This window comes from Stigmatopora argus, chromosome 10 (genome assembly GCF_051989625.1).
Source record: "Stigmatopora argus isolate UIUO_Sarg chromosome 10, RoL_Sarg_1.0, whole genome shotgun sequence".
NCBI lineage: Eukaryota > Metazoa > Chordata > Actinopteri > Syngnathiformes > Syngnathidae > Stigmatopora > Stigmatopora argus.
This window is the reverse complement of record NC_135396.1, coordinates 2,186,705-2,205,858: the sequence shown is the minus strand read 5'-3', so window position 1 is coordinate 2,205,858 and position 19,154 is coordinate 2,186,705. Positions and strand designations below refer to the sequence as shown.

At 39.1% G+C, this 19,154-nt stretch overlaps 1 protein-coding gene across 6 annotated transcripts in view; it reads right to left on the bottom strand.

The window, feature by feature from the left end:
• arhgef12a (Rho guanine nucleotide exchange factor (GEF) 12a) overlaps window positions 1-19,154 on the bottom strand; it is a 73,241-nt gene that overhangs the window by 41,829 nt on the left and 12,258 nt on the right. For 3 of the 6 annotated variants that reach the window (XR_013303487.1, XM_077610699.1, XM_077610700.1), the window contains 27 exons: window positions 17,283-17,303; window positions 15,703-15,797; window positions 13,777-13,842; window positions 11,235-11,333; window positions 10,072-10,121; window positions 9,831-9,888; window positions 9,371-9,747; window positions 8,463-8,567; window positions 7,552-7,683; window positions 7,370-7,468; window positions 7,163-7,273; window positions 6,986-7,084; window positions 6,853-6,895; window positions 6,021-6,126; window positions 5,817-5,954; window positions 5,720-5,752; window positions 5,321-5,435; window positions 5,147-5,252; window positions 4,868-5,071; window positions 4,663-4,801; window positions 3,797-3,829; window positions 3,562-3,713; window positions 3,279-3,425; window positions 3,119-3,204; window positions 2,364-2,489; window positions 1,090-1,204; window positions 630-730 (listed from right to left, as the gene is read on the bottom strand). Coding sequence is in view for 5 of the 6 variants with exons in the window: in XM_077610699.1 (XP_077466825.1) it covers window positions 630-730; window positions 1,090-1,204; window positions 2,364-2,489; window positions 3,119-3,204; window positions 3,279-3,425; window positions 3,562-3,713; window positions 3,797-3,829; window positions 4,663-4,801; window positions 4,868-5,071; window positions 5,147-5,252; window positions 5,321-5,435; window positions 5,720-5,752; window positions 5,817-5,954; window positions 6,021-6,126; window positions 6,853-6,895; window positions 6,986-7,084; window positions 7,163-7,273; window positions 7,370-7,468; window positions 7,552-7,683; window positions 8,463-8,567; window positions 9,371-9,747; window positions 9,831-9,888; window positions 10,072-10,121; window positions 11,235-11,333; window positions 13,777-13,842; window positions 15,703-15,797; window positions 17,283-17,303 (2,956 nt within the window). In the remaining variant the exon portion in view is untranslated. The remainder of the gene's footprint in view (window positions 1-629; window positions 731-1,089; window positions 1,205-2,363; window positions 2,490-3,118; window positions 3,205-3,278; window positions 3,426-3,561; window positions 3,714-3,796; window positions 3,830-4,662; window positions 4,802-4,867; window positions 5,072-5,146; window positions 5,253-5,320; window positions 5,436-5,719; window positions 5,753-5,816; window positions 5,955-6,020; window positions 6,127-6,852; window positions 6,896-6,985; window positions 7,085-7,162; window positions 7,274-7,369; window positions 7,469-7,551; window positions 7,684-8,462; window positions 8,568-9,370; window positions 9,748-9,830; window positions 9,889-10,071; window positions 10,122-11,234; window positions 11,334-13,776; window positions 13,843-15,702; window positions 15,798-17,282; window positions 17,304-19,154) is intronic. The other 3 variants (XM_077610703.1, XM_077610704.1, XM_077610702.1) reach the window with 3 other exon arrangements.

The following is a 19,154-nucleotide window of genomic DNA, read 5'->3' as shown; positions in this document are numbered from 1 at the left end:
AACTAAGGAGCAAAAACGAATAAACTGTTTGAATGAAAACCTGAAGAAAATTGCTTGTACATCAAATGAAAAAAAAGATGGATTCTTTTGCATTTGTTGTGGTTGTGATGCAGAATACGTTGCAAAACATAATTATGATTCCCAAGCGCTCTGTAAATCGCTAATGAAGCTCACGAATGATGTACGTCAGGGGTGTCAAACTCATTTTTGTCGCGGGCCACGTGGTAGTTTCGATGACATCCGGAGGGCCGTTATGTCTTCCGACTAGGCTGCCAAAATTAATCGATTAATACATTGACAGCTTTCTCGATCATGCTAATCGATAGATCATTTTTGGACATTCAAATGAGTACAAATGGTTTGCAATTATTGATTTAAAATGAGAAAACACAGGAAATAACCTACAATCTTCAATTGAATTTCATCATAAAACCGAAAGTTGGCATTCATCATTTACTTTCTCGGGCCACACAAAATGATGCGGCGGGCCAAATATGGCCCGCGAGCCGCCACTTTGACACCTGTGATGTACGTGAAGGTATGTTATTTTTCCTGCTTGGTACTGAAACTGGGCATATTTCGGTACTCGGTACCACCAAAGAAGAACTTAAGTTCTCATTGTAACAAACCTGTTTGTCTTCAGACTCCTTTACAGCCTGGTTAACATGATTGAGGATCTTTCGACAGCAGTCGGCCGCCTGCTTCACTTTGTTCTTCTCCGTTGCATCATCTAAGAGAGATAAAATACCATTGGTGGTCAAATACCACCCCCAGGAATCTAGTAAATTGCTATCGCCCGCATCCGTGAATCTAACATAAACAAAAAAAACGAGAAAAAGATAATAAAACCCGGCGTGAGAGCAGGACTGAATGAGAATAATGAGTGAGACGTTTACTAATCTGCGCACTGCTGCACCCGGCCTATTAAAAATAATCATCTCCCATCTGAAATTTATTCGTCGATGCCATGTTGCTCTACAAATGTGGGTTTTACTATTAGTGTCGCCTCCTAAAGTGCGAGTCATGCGAGTTAAGATGAGATTTCCAGATACATCATTAAGGCGGTGAGAGAGGCGAGTGGGACTTTACCTGTGTACTTAGATATGTTGTCCAGCAGCAGGGGATACTTGGTGAACCTCAGCATCTCCACGGGAATAATGTCTTTCAACTGCAGTCGCCGACACAATCGGTTGCTTTGCGCCTCCTGAGAAGCACAGTCGGTTTCATCACATAAAACAGAAATGACCTCGTGAATAATTGAGAGCAAGGTTGCGGTTTTCTTTGCTGTACAGTGGTACCTCGTGATACAACATGCTCGTGTTACGACGAAAATTTCGATCGGATAATTCGCTCGCGATACAATTACAATTTCGAGATCCGACGAAGCCAGGTGGCCATGACATGAGAGGCTGTTTATCATTGTAGCGCAGTGTCTTTTTTTGCCGTATCTCTTTCGTGTATAACTACTATATCTACGAGGACTGAACGATTTATTCAGACTAGTTTCGACCAGGAAAGGCACAACGCGCATGCGCGGGCAAAAAGAGGGCTTTCTGGGTAATGAAGCATACTCGTGCACACAACACCCATAGCCAATGGCAACCTTTCTCAGAATAAAACTTCATTACCCACAATCAATACGTGGGAAGCTCAGTTATTGCAGTTCCTGTTATTCTTTCTAAGGAAAGAAGGTCCCGCGATCGTTCTTTAAAGACTACTTCTCGTTGGCAAGTGGTCGTGGGTTATCCTATTGTGAGGACATTTGTGTGCATCATTTTCGGAATATTTTGAAGGCAATACAACAGCAAACAGTCCATCGATAGCGAACGTGAGGGTGGAGGCGTGGCAAACCGCTAACCCGGCCAGAACGAAGGTAACAAAAGACAAAACTAGAATTCAGTTTTGTGTAAAGTTACATTAAACGTATGTTTGAGTGTGTCTGTATATATTTATCCAAGTTAATTTAAATTTGTTTGTTCGTTTACGAGTGCGTTGTTGCCATGGATAAAGTCCCCCCGAACACCCCCCACCTCCGTGTGTGTCGTTGTCTCTCCCCTCCGCGAAATGCGTCTAATTTTACATCCATTAAACACATTTTATTAATATTAAACCACTCGTTATGTATTACTTTGTCAATATATGGCAAATTAGAAGAAATAAATAAAAAATTCCAATCCAATATCCTGTTTTTGGTGTTTTTTCAGAGGGTTGGAACGAATTAATTTGTTTTCAATTCATTTCAATGGGAAACGTTCGCTCGAGTTACGAAAAGCTCGACATACGATCTCAGTCTTGGAACGGATTACGATCGTATGTCGAGGTACCACTGTATTTCCAACGAACTTATCCTGTCATCTTCTCACCTGCATGAACGAAATGAAGCGCGAGTCCTTCTTCTGCTTGGTCTTGATGATCTCCAGAGCAAAAGGCTGATTACTGCAGAAAGTCCCAACGGCCCGCTTAATCTTCTCTTCTTCGCCGCCGCTGAACTGTAAAGAGCCGACACCAAAATAGGAAGGGGGCGAAAGCGGTGGCTGGCTTAATATGGGTCAGGGGCGGTCGCCATGGAGACCGTGGTAACCATCACGTTGAGCAGAAACTCTCGAAAGGGGGGGCAGGCTTAACTACTCCTGATAGAGACAGCTTAAATGTAGACTAGGCCCTCGGGAGGGAGCATTTAGCCTACTTATGCCCTGCAAAGACATTTTCAACGAGCTTGCCTGCTGATATGTGGGTAAACTACATGGTATTCAACTCTTATCTGGGGATAAGGTTAAGCCAGTCAAATGTGGAGGATCACTTGGAATCACCGCGAGTCAGTTGCATAGTTGAAATGCTATGAAAATGAATAAAATATTGTAAGATTGTTTTTTGGTTTGTTTGTTTTTTGCATTGATACCAGACGAGAAACGAGCCTTCATTAAAAGACTCATTAAAAGAGTCACTTAAAGAGTCAGTAGAAGAGTCATTAAAAGAGTCGTATGTAGTGTAAGGAAAATCGAACAAAGATACCAAGATAAAACCCATTTTCATGAATAAATCTAAATGAATTAAACCAAAATATACAGAAATAAAGTTCCATGATAGCCCCCCAAAACTCCTCTAAAAGAGTACTCACCCAGGAGAGCAAGTCGTCTCCAATCTGATCAATCACCGACGACTCGTTTCGCTTCCGAACGGCGGCCATTTGTTCCAGGATTGAAACTGCGTTGAAAAAAATGAAACAGTAGTTATTAAAGTGTGTGAAAATCTTTTGTGTTTATTATGTGTAAGCTCACCATGTAATTGTAGAATCTCCTCCAAGTTGGAGAAGATATTTTTGATGTCGGCAGGTGGCAGGATGGCGTCTTTGGAAAGCTTCTGGTAGAAGACGTGATCCAAAACTCTCAGCATGCGCACGTGTGCACGCTCCGTGTAAAACAGTTCTGCAAAAATATATAAATTTTAAACCTTGAAGTGAACGGCCAATCACCAATGAACTCTTTGAATCCCTCAAAAGTCAGTCAAATTTTCAACTTTTAGGAAAGACTGCAATCCAATGGGTTTTAGATAGATACTCACCGTTGATAACTTCCTGTCTCTTGATTTCAAGCGGCCTGAGACCCGCCAGAACCTCCCGTCCCACCAATTGCTGCCAGTTGAGAGGGTCGTGCTCCGAGTCCGTTCCCTGATCGTCCTCGCTCTGGACGTCGGCGGGGCCCAATCCGTCCAACCTACGAAGACGGAGTGCTCGCTTACCGTTGTGCTTTTTGTATTGTTGGGAATAACACACCCCAAAAAAATCCCTCCATCTCACCTTCTGATGGCTTTTGGGGTTCCCTCGTGGGTTCTACAATATACACAAAAATCGAATAAATTAAAACTTCAGATAACAACCAATCAAGGGATTATTATCAAACTTGCCATGGTCGAAATATAAAATGAAAGCGATCCGATTTGGAGTCAGAAGGTTAGAAAAGGAATTTGTGGGGTGTTAAAGCAAAGGGTCAAAGTTCAGAAATATGTCGATGCTTTGATTTGGGTGGCTTAGGCAGAAGTGAGCACTCTAGTTCGACAGGGAGTGTTACAACATGGTGTTGGTGTACATGGCATGCGTCTGTGTGGAAAGTGATCACTGCAAAGCTTCAAAGCATTTATGGGGGGTATTAGATGAATCATTTTATCCCTAGATCAAGGGTGTCAGACTCGGGTTGGTTCGCGGGCCGCTTTAACGTCAACTTAATTTCACGTGGGCCAGACCATTTTAGATATAATATTTAGATTTTTTTTTATAAATGGATTAAAAGAACTGGATTAAAAGCCCTGAATATTCAGTTTTTTAATAGATCTAAAACAATGTTTATTTTAGCTTTTTTTTAAATATATTTTTAGATTTTACAAAATGATTTTTGAACTAAAAACAGAAAAAATGGATTAAAAAATTACAATTATTGATTTAAAAGGGGGAAAATCAGGAAATTTAATATACATCTATACTCTTCATTTTAATTTGATCCTAAAACAGAAAGTCGGCACTCATGATTTACTTTCTCGGGCCGCACAAAATGATGCGGTGGGCCAGTTTTGGCCCCCGGGCCGCCACTTTGACACATGTGCCCTAGATGAAACGTAAATGCAAGTGCTAATAATAGTTAATTCGTTTTAGGCTAAATCTTCGGGCACCTGTCAGTTTCTCGCTCATCCTCTTGGAGTTGGTCCAGGCTGTAAAGGTCAAAGTGCGATGCAGGGTACGCTAACCCATCGAGGGGGTCTGACTGAAGACTGTCGCTTAGCCTCGAGGGGCCTGAAGTTGGAGTCCCACCTGAAAGTGGAGATTTTAAAAGCCATTCCTTATGTGCTCATTCCATTTACCCGTTTTTTCACGTACCCGAGTCTGCGTCTCGGTTGGCGTCGGAGCCGAAGGGGCTGCTGTTTGGGGACGAGGTGGTGACAGATGTGGAGTGTGTGAGCTCAGAGCCCTCGCTGGATTGGCTGCCCCTTAAACGACCCCCGTCCGCGTGCTCGCCGGCGCCGAGGCTCGGCTGAGACAACTGCTTCTGAGGTTTGGGCCGACCGTCGAGCGCTTTGCCGACTGCGTGGCAAAAGAAGGTAAGTCGGGATCTCGACGAGGATCGACACTGAGGTTTTAGGGGTTGCGGTAGCTCACCTGACGCCGCTTCGATGCGACTGGGCCGACGTTGAGGTCCCAGGATGCTAGGAAACCTGGGCTTCTTCACCTTCTCCTCTCCATCCTTTTCGGTCTTGATGCTTTTCTGTTAGTAGGAAATTATATGGCGTCAGGCAGGTGGAAAAAAAGGGAAAAGTGAGCAAGAGGGCATACCTTGATCTTAGGAAGGAAGTTGATCCGGACCCGTTTGGACTCCAGACTGCGAGGTTCCTTAACCCTCACATCAAGGTGCTTCATGTATGTATAAATGACATACTGCATTGTAGTGCTAAAGAACAAAAAAGGTGGAATCAGAAGAAAAAAAAATGACATCAAGGCTCCATATGGAGTTTAACACCATATGTCATTGCATATCTGGCAACCGCATCTACCATATGGGATCATATGCTCCGCTATTTCTGCACAATTTTAGCGATTTGTATAATGAATGCTAGCGTGTAAATAATTTAGCATAGCAAACTGTCTTTTTCTGCCTTTGTTTTGAAGATCAAAATCCGTGGCTCTATTCAAATATTCATGATGACTTGGTCCTTCCTATTAAAAGCAGCTTACCACTTCTCCTCTTCTGTCGTCTGAGCCGTAACCCTGCAAAGACAAATACTTTTCAATTTAACACGTTCGCGATTCCACGTCAATCTGCTTAACTTACAGAATATCCTCGATCTTGGCAATGATATTTTCCGCGTAAGAGCGTTCCCGTTCGAGTGTGACGCGATCTCTCACGCGTTCTTGGTCCAGCCTGGCCAGTTCGACTTCGGCAACGGTCAAGCCCATACTGCGCTTTTGTCTACACGGACAAGCGTGGGAAGTTGAGCTGACATTTTGAAAGATATGAGCGTCAGTGAGAGTCTACCTGAAATCTTCAAGGTTCTTCTGGATATCCGGAAGCAGAGAATCCTGCAGTGTTTGAACATGTTGTCTGTTTATTTCCTCCGGGATCAGTTCTGTCCGCCGCCGGTCTGCATTAAAATATATTGGAAGCCTTATTAGTTTTTACTGTTTTATATATGATAACATGGGAAATGAAAAGTAAAAAAAAATGCTACTGTTTGAAATGATTTGATTCAGAAAGAAGCCCTTTTAAAGTATGTAATGCAGTACAAATAAGGTGCATTTAAAAAAAAAAAAAGACAGATAAACGAATGCAGTCTCATCCTTTTCGAACACAGGTGTCAAAGTGGCGGCCCGGGGGCCAAATCTGGTTCGCCGCATCATTTTGTGTAGCCCGGGAAAGTAAATCATGAGTGCCAACTTTCTGTTTTACGATCAAATTAAAATGAAGATTATAGATGTATATTATATTTACTGATTTTCCCCCTTTTAAATCAATAATTGAAATTATTTTAATCAATTTTTTCTGTGTTTTTAGTTCAAAAATCATTTTGTAAAATCTAAAAATATATAAAAATATTTCCTATTTTCCACTATAATATCGAACATAATGATTAAAGAGATTTTCCCTTACTAAGAAAAAAAGCTCAAATAAACATTGTTTTAGATCTATAAAAAAACGGAATATTCAGGGCTTTTGATCCAGTTCATTTAATCCATTTATTAAAAAAATATCTAAAAATTATATCTAAAATGCAATCAAATCGAGTTGACGTTAACACGGCCCGCGAACAAATCCGAGTCTGACACCCTTGTGTTAGAACATAAACAAAGAGAAAGTTGGAAAAACTGACCAAGATCAGCAGAAACTGATTCGGGAACAGCCACTTTCAGGTGCTGAAACAAAAAGAATAACCTTTTCGATCCTACTCATGAACGGTGCGGTCTTTTACCGTGTTTACTGCAAACAAAAAAGCCAACTCTTACCGCTCCCCGATCAATGAAGAAGGTGTGGAGGTCCATGAACACCCGTCTGGTCTCTTTGGAGTTGGTCTGCTTATACAAGTCAGCATAGAGGTAGCACAGCTGCAAAAACGAAATTATTAATCCAAAACCCAGAGTTCAAATTCAATCAAAACAAAACGTGCGGATGCATGGTCGTACCACCGGGGCCGGATCAAATTGAGATATGACATGATGCATAAATGCAGCTAAGTGAGCAGGCCGAGACTTGAGCTGCTCAATGCTGCTAAAACGGTTGCACTGGCCATTTGTCTGCACAAAAGCAAAAGACAAGGACGCCCATGTAAGAACAGATGGAATAATATGCGGTCATGTTCAGGTAGCAGTTTAATGAAGCGATGAATGCACCTGTTCGTGGTCAGAATCAAAATAGTCGTCCTCGGCTCCAATTATTTGCGAAACGAGGCGAGAGGAGGGACTGTTGATGGTGGTGGGAGACAGAGAATCCTAGAGACAGCAGGACAGGGACACATTTGGTTTTAGTAAGACGCTTCGAAAGAAGATGGATGGCAAAAATGTCATTCATGTACCAGATCGGCGGTATCCTCTGTTTCTGGGGAGTGGCAGGAGTTGAAGCTGTTCCTGGGTGTGGTCTTGGGGCTGGGGAGGGACAACCCTCTTTGGGATAAACTCTCTGGGGAGCCCAGGCCAAATCCAGAAATCTGCATTTAGCACAAAAACGCAATCAATCCTATACACTATACCAAGGGTGTCAAACTTGGGTGGGTTCGCGGGCCGCATTAATGTCAACTCGATTTCATGTGGGCCGGATGGACCATTTTAGATAGATTATTTTGATTTTTTTTTTGAAAATCGAATTAAAAGCCCTAAATAGTCCATTTTTTTAAAGATCTAAAACAATGTATATTTTATCTTTTTTTATGAGTAAGGGAATACGTCTTTTGATCATTTATTTTTCATTTCAAAAGGAAACAAAATATTCTTTTATGAAATTCAATAATAAAGAGGAAAACAGAAAATATTTTGATATTTTTATTGAAAATCGAATTAAAAGAACTTGATCAAAAGCCCTAAATAGTCCGTATTTTTTAAAGATCTAAAACAATGTATATTTTATCTTTTTAGGGGAAACGTCTTTTGATCATTTATTTTTAATTTCAAAAGGAAAGAAAATCTTTTTTTAATGAAATTTAATATTAAAGTGGAAAACAGAAAATATTTTTATATTTTTAGATTCTACAAAATGCTTTTTGAACTAAAAACATTTAAAAGAATGGATTAAAAATTACAAGTCGGCGCTCGCCATTTACTTTCCCGGGCCGCACAAAATGACGCGGTGGGCCAGATTTGGCCCCTGGGCCGCCTTTTTGACACCTGTGCACTATACTAATCAACACTCATTTCCGTGTTTGAATTAGAGTTCAAAAGAGATGTTTGGAATTATTACAAAAACTGCTTATTCTTTGAGGGTGGAACTTACTGGTGTGCTGCTCCAGGAAAATTCTGCATTTTGGTCTCCTGCCGCAAGAACGTGCTCGGTCTCTAACAGCCTAGTATCATTTGCATCTCCACCTGGAACAGCCTCCTAGATGTTCCCAGAGGAATTGGTTAAAAATATATACAGTAATCCCTCGAATATCGCGGTTAATGTAAACCAGACATGTCTGCGATTAACGAAAAACCACAAAGTAGGATCACCCCCATTATTACTATGTTTTCGTCCCTATACAAAAATACAAGTACTAAATACTATAATATTAGAGAATATTTACAGCCACTGAAATTCCTTTGGAGAAAATAGACCTCAAATTTAACAAGACAAACAAGAACAAATTCAAACCAAAAGTGTGCAGACACCAACACCTACAAAAAAATAATCAAATTTTGGTTATATTTTATAAAATAAAATACTGAGAATTGTAGAGTTTAATGGAGGGCTGTCAGACTCGGGTTGGTTCGCGGGTCGCGTTAACATCAACTCGATTTCATGTGGGCCGGACCATTTTCGATATAATATTTAGATTTTTTTTAACAAATGGATTAAAAGAACTGAATTAAAATCCCTGAATATTCAGTTTTTTATAGATCTAAAACATTTTTTATTTAAGCTTTTTTATATATATTTGTTTAGATTTTACAAAATGATTTTTGAACTAAAAACACAGAAAAAATGGATTAAAAAATTTACAATTATTGATTTAAAAGGGGGAAAATCAGCAAATTTAATATACATCTATACTCTTCATTTTAATTTGATCCTAAAACAGAAAGTCGGCACTCTCGATTTACTTTCCTGGGCCCCACAAAATGATGCGGCGGGCCAGATTTGGCCCCCGGGCCGCCACTTTGACACGAGTTGTAGAAAAAAACAGGTGTGATCCGCCTTACCTGTGTCGCACCGGTGGCCTTGAAAGGTTGACCGGGCAGCTGTGGAATGTGTTTTTTAGCTTCTTGGTTGTCTTTCAGTAGTTTGGGGGAAGGGGTCCGCCCGTAATCCTCCTTCAAAGCCTGGACAGCGGGATGGGATGTATGCAGTTCAAATATTAAATCAGAGAAGATAGGAACAACGTTCACAACTCCCAGAACGAGACGCCGTACCCATTGAGGCATGGAGCAAAGCCGCTCGTGACTATATGGCCGTTCTGCCGCGGGTGAATTAGGAGAGGATATGCAAACACCCAGCATTTCAGACTCCGCCTCAGACAGGGGGATCTGGGCAAGCCCCGGGGGGCGACCCAGGACTGTGAGGGCTACATAGGAGCCCGCTAGAATGGGAAGGATTGAGGTTTTATGCAGGTAAGTACTGTCTAACTGTTGTAAAAATAAAAAAAGGGACAAAAATACTTACATTTGATAAGCTTCACCACTTCTATGTGGTTTGAATGTGTAACGAGGGTTCCATTAACCTAAAAAAAACAAAGAAAGGGTATCAAGTCCATTGCTAAAAACAGGTTTTTCAATAAAAGCTCCAACTCTGAAGGAAAATGGAGACTGACCAGAAGGTGGCAGACAAAAGCCTAGTTAGTTCTTGGAGAAAACTTTTACTTATAAGAGTAAAGGGAGAAAAAAAATGAGATAAAATACCCTACCTTGATGATCCTGTCTCCTGTCTGAACCCCAGCTCGCATTGCAGCACCATCTGAGAACCACAAAAAAAGGACCAGAGCGTTATTAAAATAGACAATATAATTAAATAAAAGGAAGACAAATTGTTTTGGACGGAAGTCTGCAAACAAAAAGAAAAAATGCTACTCTGGCAGACGAAAGCAGATATTTGAGTACCACAACAGTGGTTCCCTTTCATGAAGGACCTGTTTTGCAGCTACAGCGTAAACAAAGGATTTAAGTACTGTTTCAGACAGGTTTATTACACGACTCCTGTCAAGGTGAAACAGTTTTGCTTCTTTTTTAGCTGGCGTGAGACAGATAAGGAGCAGCTGATGAAGAGCTCGATAAATTCATTCTCTTTCACAAGGCATTTTCGATTGAACTTTAGCTTGTTTTGACGTCAATTCTATGAGTTGCATAACTTCTAATCATTTCAAAATGGCACTAATGTGCTGAAAATCTATTGGCTAGTCACTTATAGTCTACATATTTTTGGACTGATAAAGTCAACTACTAATTGGCATATCTGTAGGACCCATCATAACAATGTATTTAAAAAAATAGCCTCCCATTGACAACAATGGTCATCAAATTCATTAAAACTGGGAGGATTGGCTGTGAGTATTCATTTTTTGATGCAAATGATTGCTGCCAGCCCTCCCAGTCAAAATAATTTGATGTCTAGTGCTGTTATCGGCAGCCAAAGACTTATTAATTTACTAAAAAAAACTTATTATCCAGCATGGGATACTTTAAATGTCTATTTCGAGCACAGTTATCTCTATTCTGTGACCTGAATTGAGTTGAATTTATGTAAGAAAGAGACAACACATTGGTGAACATATGCAAGATTATAGCTAAAGGGTAATTTCCATCTCTAAAATCAATAAGGCCACAGTAGAAAGAAGAAAAAAAACAGAACAATACACATCATACTCTGCAGTCAGCAACACAAAGTGAGCGACCACATATCCTGTCAAAGTCTTCATTTCGAAAGAAAACACATGACAATACTGCGATGACTAAGGAAATATATCATCTGCGGCATTATTAGTGTGTCAAGAGCGTGAGTGGCAGAGAAAATGACTTCCCTACGGCGGTTATTGAGACGAAATAATGCGGATTGTTAAGATTCTAACGTCACCTTCTTTGACGAGCTGCACAAACACCGGATTGTCACCACTGACGGTGAGCCCAAAGCCATTTTCGTCTTTCTGGATGATGACACATCGCTGGACCAGACCTGCAAGTGAGACAAAAGACAGGAAAAAGGGGGGAAAAAACATTTTAAAAATGCTCTTAAACATCAGACTCTTTTATAGGCCACATTATTTTTTTTAGCTCCAGATGTTAAAAAGTATAATCATCCTTTTTTATTAAAAAGGTTATCCAATAATAAAGAGCACAGAGAAGGCATGTATAATAAAGATTAGAGAACGACAATATAATGTGCATTGAAAAGCATAATTATATTATGTTTTCCCCCTTTAAAAGGATGCACTTTAATCCTAGTTACACAAAAAAACTAGTAATTATTATACAAAAAAACATTAATAAAATTGTTATCTTTCCGAAGTTTGTTTGGATGTCTGAATGTATTCTCATAATATAAAACCTAGCTACACAAAAAAATAAAAAATACTAAAATTATTGTTATTATCAGAAAAAAATTCCAAAGTGAACGATTTGGGCTTTGCATATTTTTGGGGAGGATGTCTGAAATAATTCTCACAATATCAAACCTTGCTACACACAAAAAAACATTACTAAAATTATGGTTATTATCAGAAAAAAATTGTTTCCAAAGTGAATGATTTTGACTGCATTTTTTGGGGAGGATGTCTGAAAGTGTTCTCGCTATATTAAACCTAACTACACGCAAAAAAACGTACTAAAATTGTTGTTATTATTATAAACAAAAAAAGGAATTCCAAAGTGAATGATTTTGACTTTGCATTTTTTGGGAGGATATCTGAAAGTGTTATCGCTATATTAAATCTAGCTACACGCAAAAAAAACCTTACCAAAATTATTGTTATTATTTAAAAAAAAAAAATCCAAAGTGAACGATTTTGGCTTTGCATTTTTTGGGAGGATATCTGAAAATGTTCTCGCTATATTAAAGCTATCTACACAAGCAAAAAAACACAAATTATTGTTATTATAAACAAAAAAGATGAATTTTCAAACAGAACGATTTTGACTGTGCATTTGTTTGCGAAGAACTCTGAAAGCGTTCTCACCATAAAGACATTGCTGATTATATTTATCAGCCTAAAGGGAGACATGATTATTTTCAGGTTCTTAACGCATGGTTTCATTAGCGGGGCGGGAGGAGATTAGCGCTTATCTGCGTGAAAATGACTGTGGACGGACGGGGGACAAAACGCACAGAAAGGTGACACGTTGCAAAAAACGTATAAGGATAACCCAAAAACAAAATGTGCACTTTCAATGACAACCATCTCCAAAAGCCGCTTCATATTGAAAAGTGACCCTGCTTGTATGGCGTGACCTCTGAACTCGTTTCTTGTTGCGGCAGAGATTTTCTAAGCGCCGGCACATCAACCGCCGAGGTTAATGGATCAATACGGGTAGTGCTGGGGTGGGGGTTGCCGAGTGGAAGGAATGGGAGCGAATGGGGGGAGTTTTAGGAAGCAAAAAGCCCCGGGCCAGCCGGGGAAGGACAAAAGTGACATGGCTGAGGGGGAGAAAGGGGGAGAGGGGGGGAAGGCAGGGGGTGTCAAAGTGATTAAGGCATATGAAAGTAAAACGCTGGTGTGAATTTACCTCTAGATGTCCATCCAGCACTTGTCAGATTTGACAAAAACCTTAACGAATGGGGGTTCGGACTTGGTAAATGAAGACGCGGATCCATCGAAACCAAGGGTTTCAAACTCGGGTTTGTTCGCGGGCCGCAATAATATCAACAAAATTTCATGTGGGCCGGACCATTTTAGATATAATATTTAGATTTTTTTAAATTGGATTATAAGAACTGGATCAAAAGCCCTAAATATTATTTTTTTTATAGTTATAAAACTGTTTATTTGACCATTTTTTTCTTAGTAAGGGAAAACTTCTAATCATAATTTGTTTTTCATTTTAAATGGAAACATTTTTTTTAAATTATATTCAATATTAAAGTGGAAAACCGAAAAAAAATGACATATTTATTTTTAGATTTGACAAAATGCTTTTTGACCTAAAAACACCAAAAGAAAAAAATGGACAAAAAATTGCAATTATTGCTTTAAAAATGGGAAAATCAGGAAATATAATAAACATCTATAATCTTAATTTGATTTTGATCCTAAAACAGAAAGTTGGCACTCATGATTTACTTACTCGGGCCGCACAAAATGATGCAGCGGGCCAGATTTGGCCCACTTTGACACCGGTGATCTAAACTAATACATTATTCAGAGGCCTTAATTATTCCTTATTGGCACCCTTTGCTAAAACGCATGAAAATGGACTCTGGAGAATAAACTGCAATAGTGCACTCATGATTATGCATTGTAAAATCGTAATGATATGAATCTATATTAAAGGAATGTGTGGGGTTTTTTTGGAAACGAAAACGTAGCATTGTATAAGAATTGAGCTGTGCTTATCTAATGGCATTCCCACACCAGCGTGGACAGATGTGGCCGCCGCAGTCATTCCAGCAAGAGCATCCTTACCACAGGATTCGGGATTCCCCTCCACTAGCACGCCGCTGCTGCCGCTCTTCTGCACCACCAGAGCTTCTGCTCACAACCCCCAACCGTGCAGACAGCATGGCGGGCGCACGCAAGCAAACACACACACCAACAAAACACCGACCAACATAAAAGGGAAAGGAGAGACACGGAATAGAAAATCATGAGGGGGGGAAAAGCAATTTACGGGAGAAGAAAACAACGTTAAAAAACAAAATTAAGACGCAGTAATGGTTTACTTCCCTCAAATTAAACCCCGTGAATTTTTATTGAATGTTTATAAACATTTTTTGGATAGTTGAATGCAAAAGATAGGACCAGAGATAGTTAAAAATATATATACATATATATATATATGTATATATTTTTAACTATATATATATACACATATATATACATATATACATACATATATACGTATATATATACACATATATATATATGTATATATGTATACATATATACATATATATATATGTGTGTTCTAAATATTGGCCTCCTGCAATAAATGAAATAAACCTCATTAAAAGTGTTTTATCAAGAGATTTGAGGAACATTTTTATGATTATCATGTTCAGAAGTCTCATTAAATAATATTACTAATAGTCTTTGTTATACCGAATATGGACTATCTTGAAAACTGACCCCACAGAAAAATTTCAAAAAATTAAACGCTCCTAACAAAGACATTTATTTACTAGTCAAAGTATTAACGGCGAATATTCCTTAGTTTTTTTTGTTCGGATAGGTGATTTTACGGCACCTAGCTGTTGAGTTTTGATGTATAATAGTAAATTATTAGTAGAAAAGGAGCCAATGGAGAGATCCATTTAGAATCCTAAACCAAGGACAAAGTTGGGGACAGTAAAATTCTTTATAAAGTACATTTTTATATAGCACGGCTCGATCCAATACTATCACAGCCGTTAGATTAGAGATGGTTTGTTTTGTGTTTAGTAACCAAGTATTGTCTGTCTGTCCCAAGATAAGTGACAGATAGGAATGACTTTACATTGGATTAGATTGTAACATAACTCATTCTGCACGTAGGCACTTTTAGTGTTACACGGCAAAACCTGATCGACTGACAAACACGACTCCGAGTGCGTACGAACGAACATGTGCGGTTGCATCATGCCAAGATAATCCATCGTGCATTACAAGACATTTTGATTACAGAAGAGCGACTTGTACTTGTAAATAACATAAGGGGCATTCGTACTTTCTCAAACTGTTATATAAAAAGAACTCTTAACGCTAAACAGCACTTTCTGCAGTGCTTTTAGTGGTGCATTGAAACCATCAAAAACACATGACATCCCCATGTGCACCAAACATGAAAAATAATGCAATAAGCATAATCGATCCAAAGCCGCTGTATTGAAAAAGGACGACATTTTTCGCACCATAAGTCGCAAAAGTGAAATAATCCCATAAGAACAAACAAAATAGCATAAAGAGCAAGTGTGAAACAACTGGAATTGGAAAAAAAATAGCACAGAAAATGAATTCAAATGTTTAAGATATCTGTTCTTGGGGTTGTATTTTATGAAATGAATTTCCCCATAAAAATGAGACGTATAGTCCGCTTTGGCATGGATGTATATTATTTTTTTCTTTATAATAAGATTGATAATCCAAAATCCGAACTGATGTAGTTTATAGAGGTTCAATTAAAAAAAGGGAGTTTTCCCAAACATAGTCGGAAGAAAATTGGACAAAATGAGACCACTTTGTGTCTGTAAAAGGTCATCAGGACATCACTTTTTCCAAGTTTTGTTTTGTGTAACAACAGAATATGCGTGAAGAGAGTTTGGGGCATGACCAGGAAGTCAAAAGGGCAGTTTCAACTTGAATGAAATAAAAACAAAAACAAAACAAGAGTTTGGGCTGTAAATGACAGATTACCTGTTGAGTCAAACTCATGGGAGGGAAGTGGCGATTTGTCGCTTTTTGATTTCTTGTCTGGGGGGTGGTGGTCTTTGCTGAGAATGCTGCTGGTTCTGAGAAACAAAAACAAAAACAATCAATGCCATTAAACCAGATGTGTCAAAGTGGCGGCCCGGGGCCAAATCTGGCCAGCCGCATCATTTTGTGTGGCCCGGGAAAGTAAATCATGAGTGCCGACTTTCTGTTTTAGGATCAAATTCAAATGAAGAGTACTATAGATGTATATTAAATTTCCTGATTTTCCCCCTTTTAAATCAATAATTGTAATTTTTTAATCCATTTTTTCTGTGTTTTTAGTTCAAAAATCATTTTGTAAAATCTAAAAATATATCAAAAAAGCTAAAATAAACATTGTTTTAGATCTATAAAAAACTGAATAATCAGGGCTTTAAATCCAGATCTTTTAATCCTTTTATTAAAAAAAAAATCTAAATATTATATCTAAAATGGTCCGGCCCACGTGAAATCAAGTTGACGTTAAAGCGCCCCGCGAACCAACCGAGTCTGACACCCCTCCATAAAACTCTACAATTCTCAGTATTTTATTTTATAAAATCTAACCAAAATTTGAATATGTGCTGTGGAATGAATTGTCCTCAATGGCATCATATTAATTCATTCATTTTCCATACAACACAAGGCTAGCGGGGTGCTGGAGCCTTTCCCAACCAACTATGGGCAGAATTAGTCAAACACCCTGAATTGGTAGCAAGCCAAAACACTGTTGAGATAGTCAAAACGATGGTTTGGCGTTTTATAAAAAAACAAACGGCACTAAAGGCCAGCCATAGTTTAGAGCCTCTACTACACAAGTCACATCAAGTGTGTCGTCACTGTGTCCGTCCAATGAGGCAAGTAGAACCGACGTAGAGGCAAAGGGCAAACGCAAGGGCGGAGAACGGAGAAAGGATGTTTCCTAAGAGGACTTGCAACTCTTTGGCTCGGCTTGGGCCGCCCATGTATGGCTGTTGCTGCCTATGCCGGCCCCAAATGTGAAAGGCCACTGTTCTGTTCACAGTGAAAGGCAGTGATGGGCCGCGCTAAGAAGAGGGACCCTTTTGTCCGTCACTGCGAGTGTGTGTGCGCGTGTGGGTGTACGCGGGAGTTCGCTGGATGGCCGTAGAAGCCGGCGTGTTTAGTGGCAAACTCAGAGGACTTCTTTGCTAGAGCAGGGGTGTCAAACTCATTTTTTTGTTGCGGGCCACGTTGTAGTTTCGATTTCATTTCTAGAGGGCCAGTATGTCTTCCAACTAGGCTGCCAAAGTTAAATGATTAATAAATTGACAGCTTTTTCAATCGTGCTGATCGATAGATTACTTTTGGACATTGAAATTTGTACAAATTGTCTGCAATTATTGATTTGAAATGAGAAAACAGGAAATATTTCCTATACATCTATAATCTTCATTTGAATTTGATCATAAAACAGAAAGTTGGCACTCATGATTAACTTTCTTGGGCCACAGAAAATGATGCAGTGGGCCAAATTTGGCCCGCGGGCCGCCACTTTGTGTGCTAGAGTGAAATGAGATTGGTACCTGTTTGCTTTCTTGGGAAACCTGTGGGAGAGAAGAGAAAAGATTGGGTTAGTGTCAGGCTAGATCAGGGGTGTCAGACTCGGGTTGGTTCGCGGGCTGCGTTAACATCAACTCGATTTCATGTGGGGCGGACCATTTTAGATATAATATTTAGATTTTTTTAAATAAATGGATTAAAAGAACTGGATTAAAAGCACTGAATATTCAGTTATTTATAGATCTAAAACAATGTTTATTTTAGCTTTATATATATATATATATATATTTAGATTTTACAAAATGATTTTTGAGCTAAAAACACAGAAAAAATGGATTAAAAATTTACAATTATTGATTTAAAAGGGGGAAAATCAGGAAATTTAATATACATCTATACTCTTCATTTTAATTTGATCCTAAAACAGAAAGTCGGCACTCATGATTTACTTTCCCCGGGCCACACAAAATGATTCGGCGGGCCAGATTTGGCCCCCGGGCCACCACTTTGACACATGTGGTCTAGATGATGGAGGACGCACAAGCAGATACTTTCTCTCACAGCCATATTGTGGTAAACATGATAATCCAGATCAAACATTAGAGTTCTTGAGTGGCAGATTAAACGCGCTTTCCAGGTCAAATGTCCTCCATTTTACGACTCTCTTCGCCATCTGTGCCGTTCTTGATATTAAATCTATATTAAGTAGTACATACTTACATGCCCTGACTGATATATAACGATGCAAACATCACAAAATTTACTAAAAACAACTTACATTTCTGAACAGATGAAAACAAAAGCTTTGAAATCCCAGTCCGCACATTTCAAGGAACATATTATGCGCTTATTTTTTCATGAGGAAGTAATAAGCATCCATTACCCCCTTATTTCTCCTAAAGGAAAGCCAACATGTGATGCCGCTATTATTATTTGCCTTTTATTATGAGTGGTCACGGTGCAGGTTGTGTAGACTAGATTTTTTTTAAAGAACATGCAGTGTGGAAGTGCTATCTGTAAAGCTGAAGATAACGTTATTTTAGAACATTTGCAGGAGAATAATGGCCTGAGTGTCAATAAGATTTGTCCCCGAGGGGATAAGATGAAAAGTCATCAGCCCAGACAAGATAAGCACACCGAAAAAAGCCCTAGAATTATCATACATTTTCTGTTTCGCTTATTCTCACAGGGGTGCTGGAGCCTATCCCAGCCAACTATGGGCATGGAGGAGACCTTGAATTGGTTCACAGCCAATCACAGGACACATTCATGCTGACACTCAAACCAAGGTACAATTTACAAGTCTTCATCCAGGATTGAACCCTTGATCTTAGACATGTGTGGCGGACCTGTTAACCACTCACCCACTGTGTCACCATCCCTAGAATTCCCATCTGTCCACGAATAAGAGTAGCCAGTTTCGTTAGGTTCGTCCCCAAGAAGAACAGAGTGAGATGCTTATCCTTCCATCCATCATCCAGTAAAAAATACATCAAATTCCATATAAATTACAGAACCATGAAAAAAAAATGGCTGACCCTTGATAATTATGAAGATTTAATTCCACACTTTTCGTAAATCCTATACATAAACGATTTTCATAGCTCAAATATGTCTGTTTTCTGCTATTTCATATATTTGATTGAAATGACCGATCCATTTAACCAAGTATTAATAAATACAAATCTTGCAAAGTGACAATTGTGTTGAGTATAGGTCAGTGGAGGACAGATTCCAGTTTTTGAAAGGCACTGAGATTGTTGAACATACTATTATAGCAAAAAAAAAAAACAGAGTGCTCATAATAGGTCTCACGACGAGCTAGCAACCATTAACTTTCTTTCTCCCAGTGACAGTGTGCCCCATTCAGAGTCATACTGGGCCGCTGAATGGTC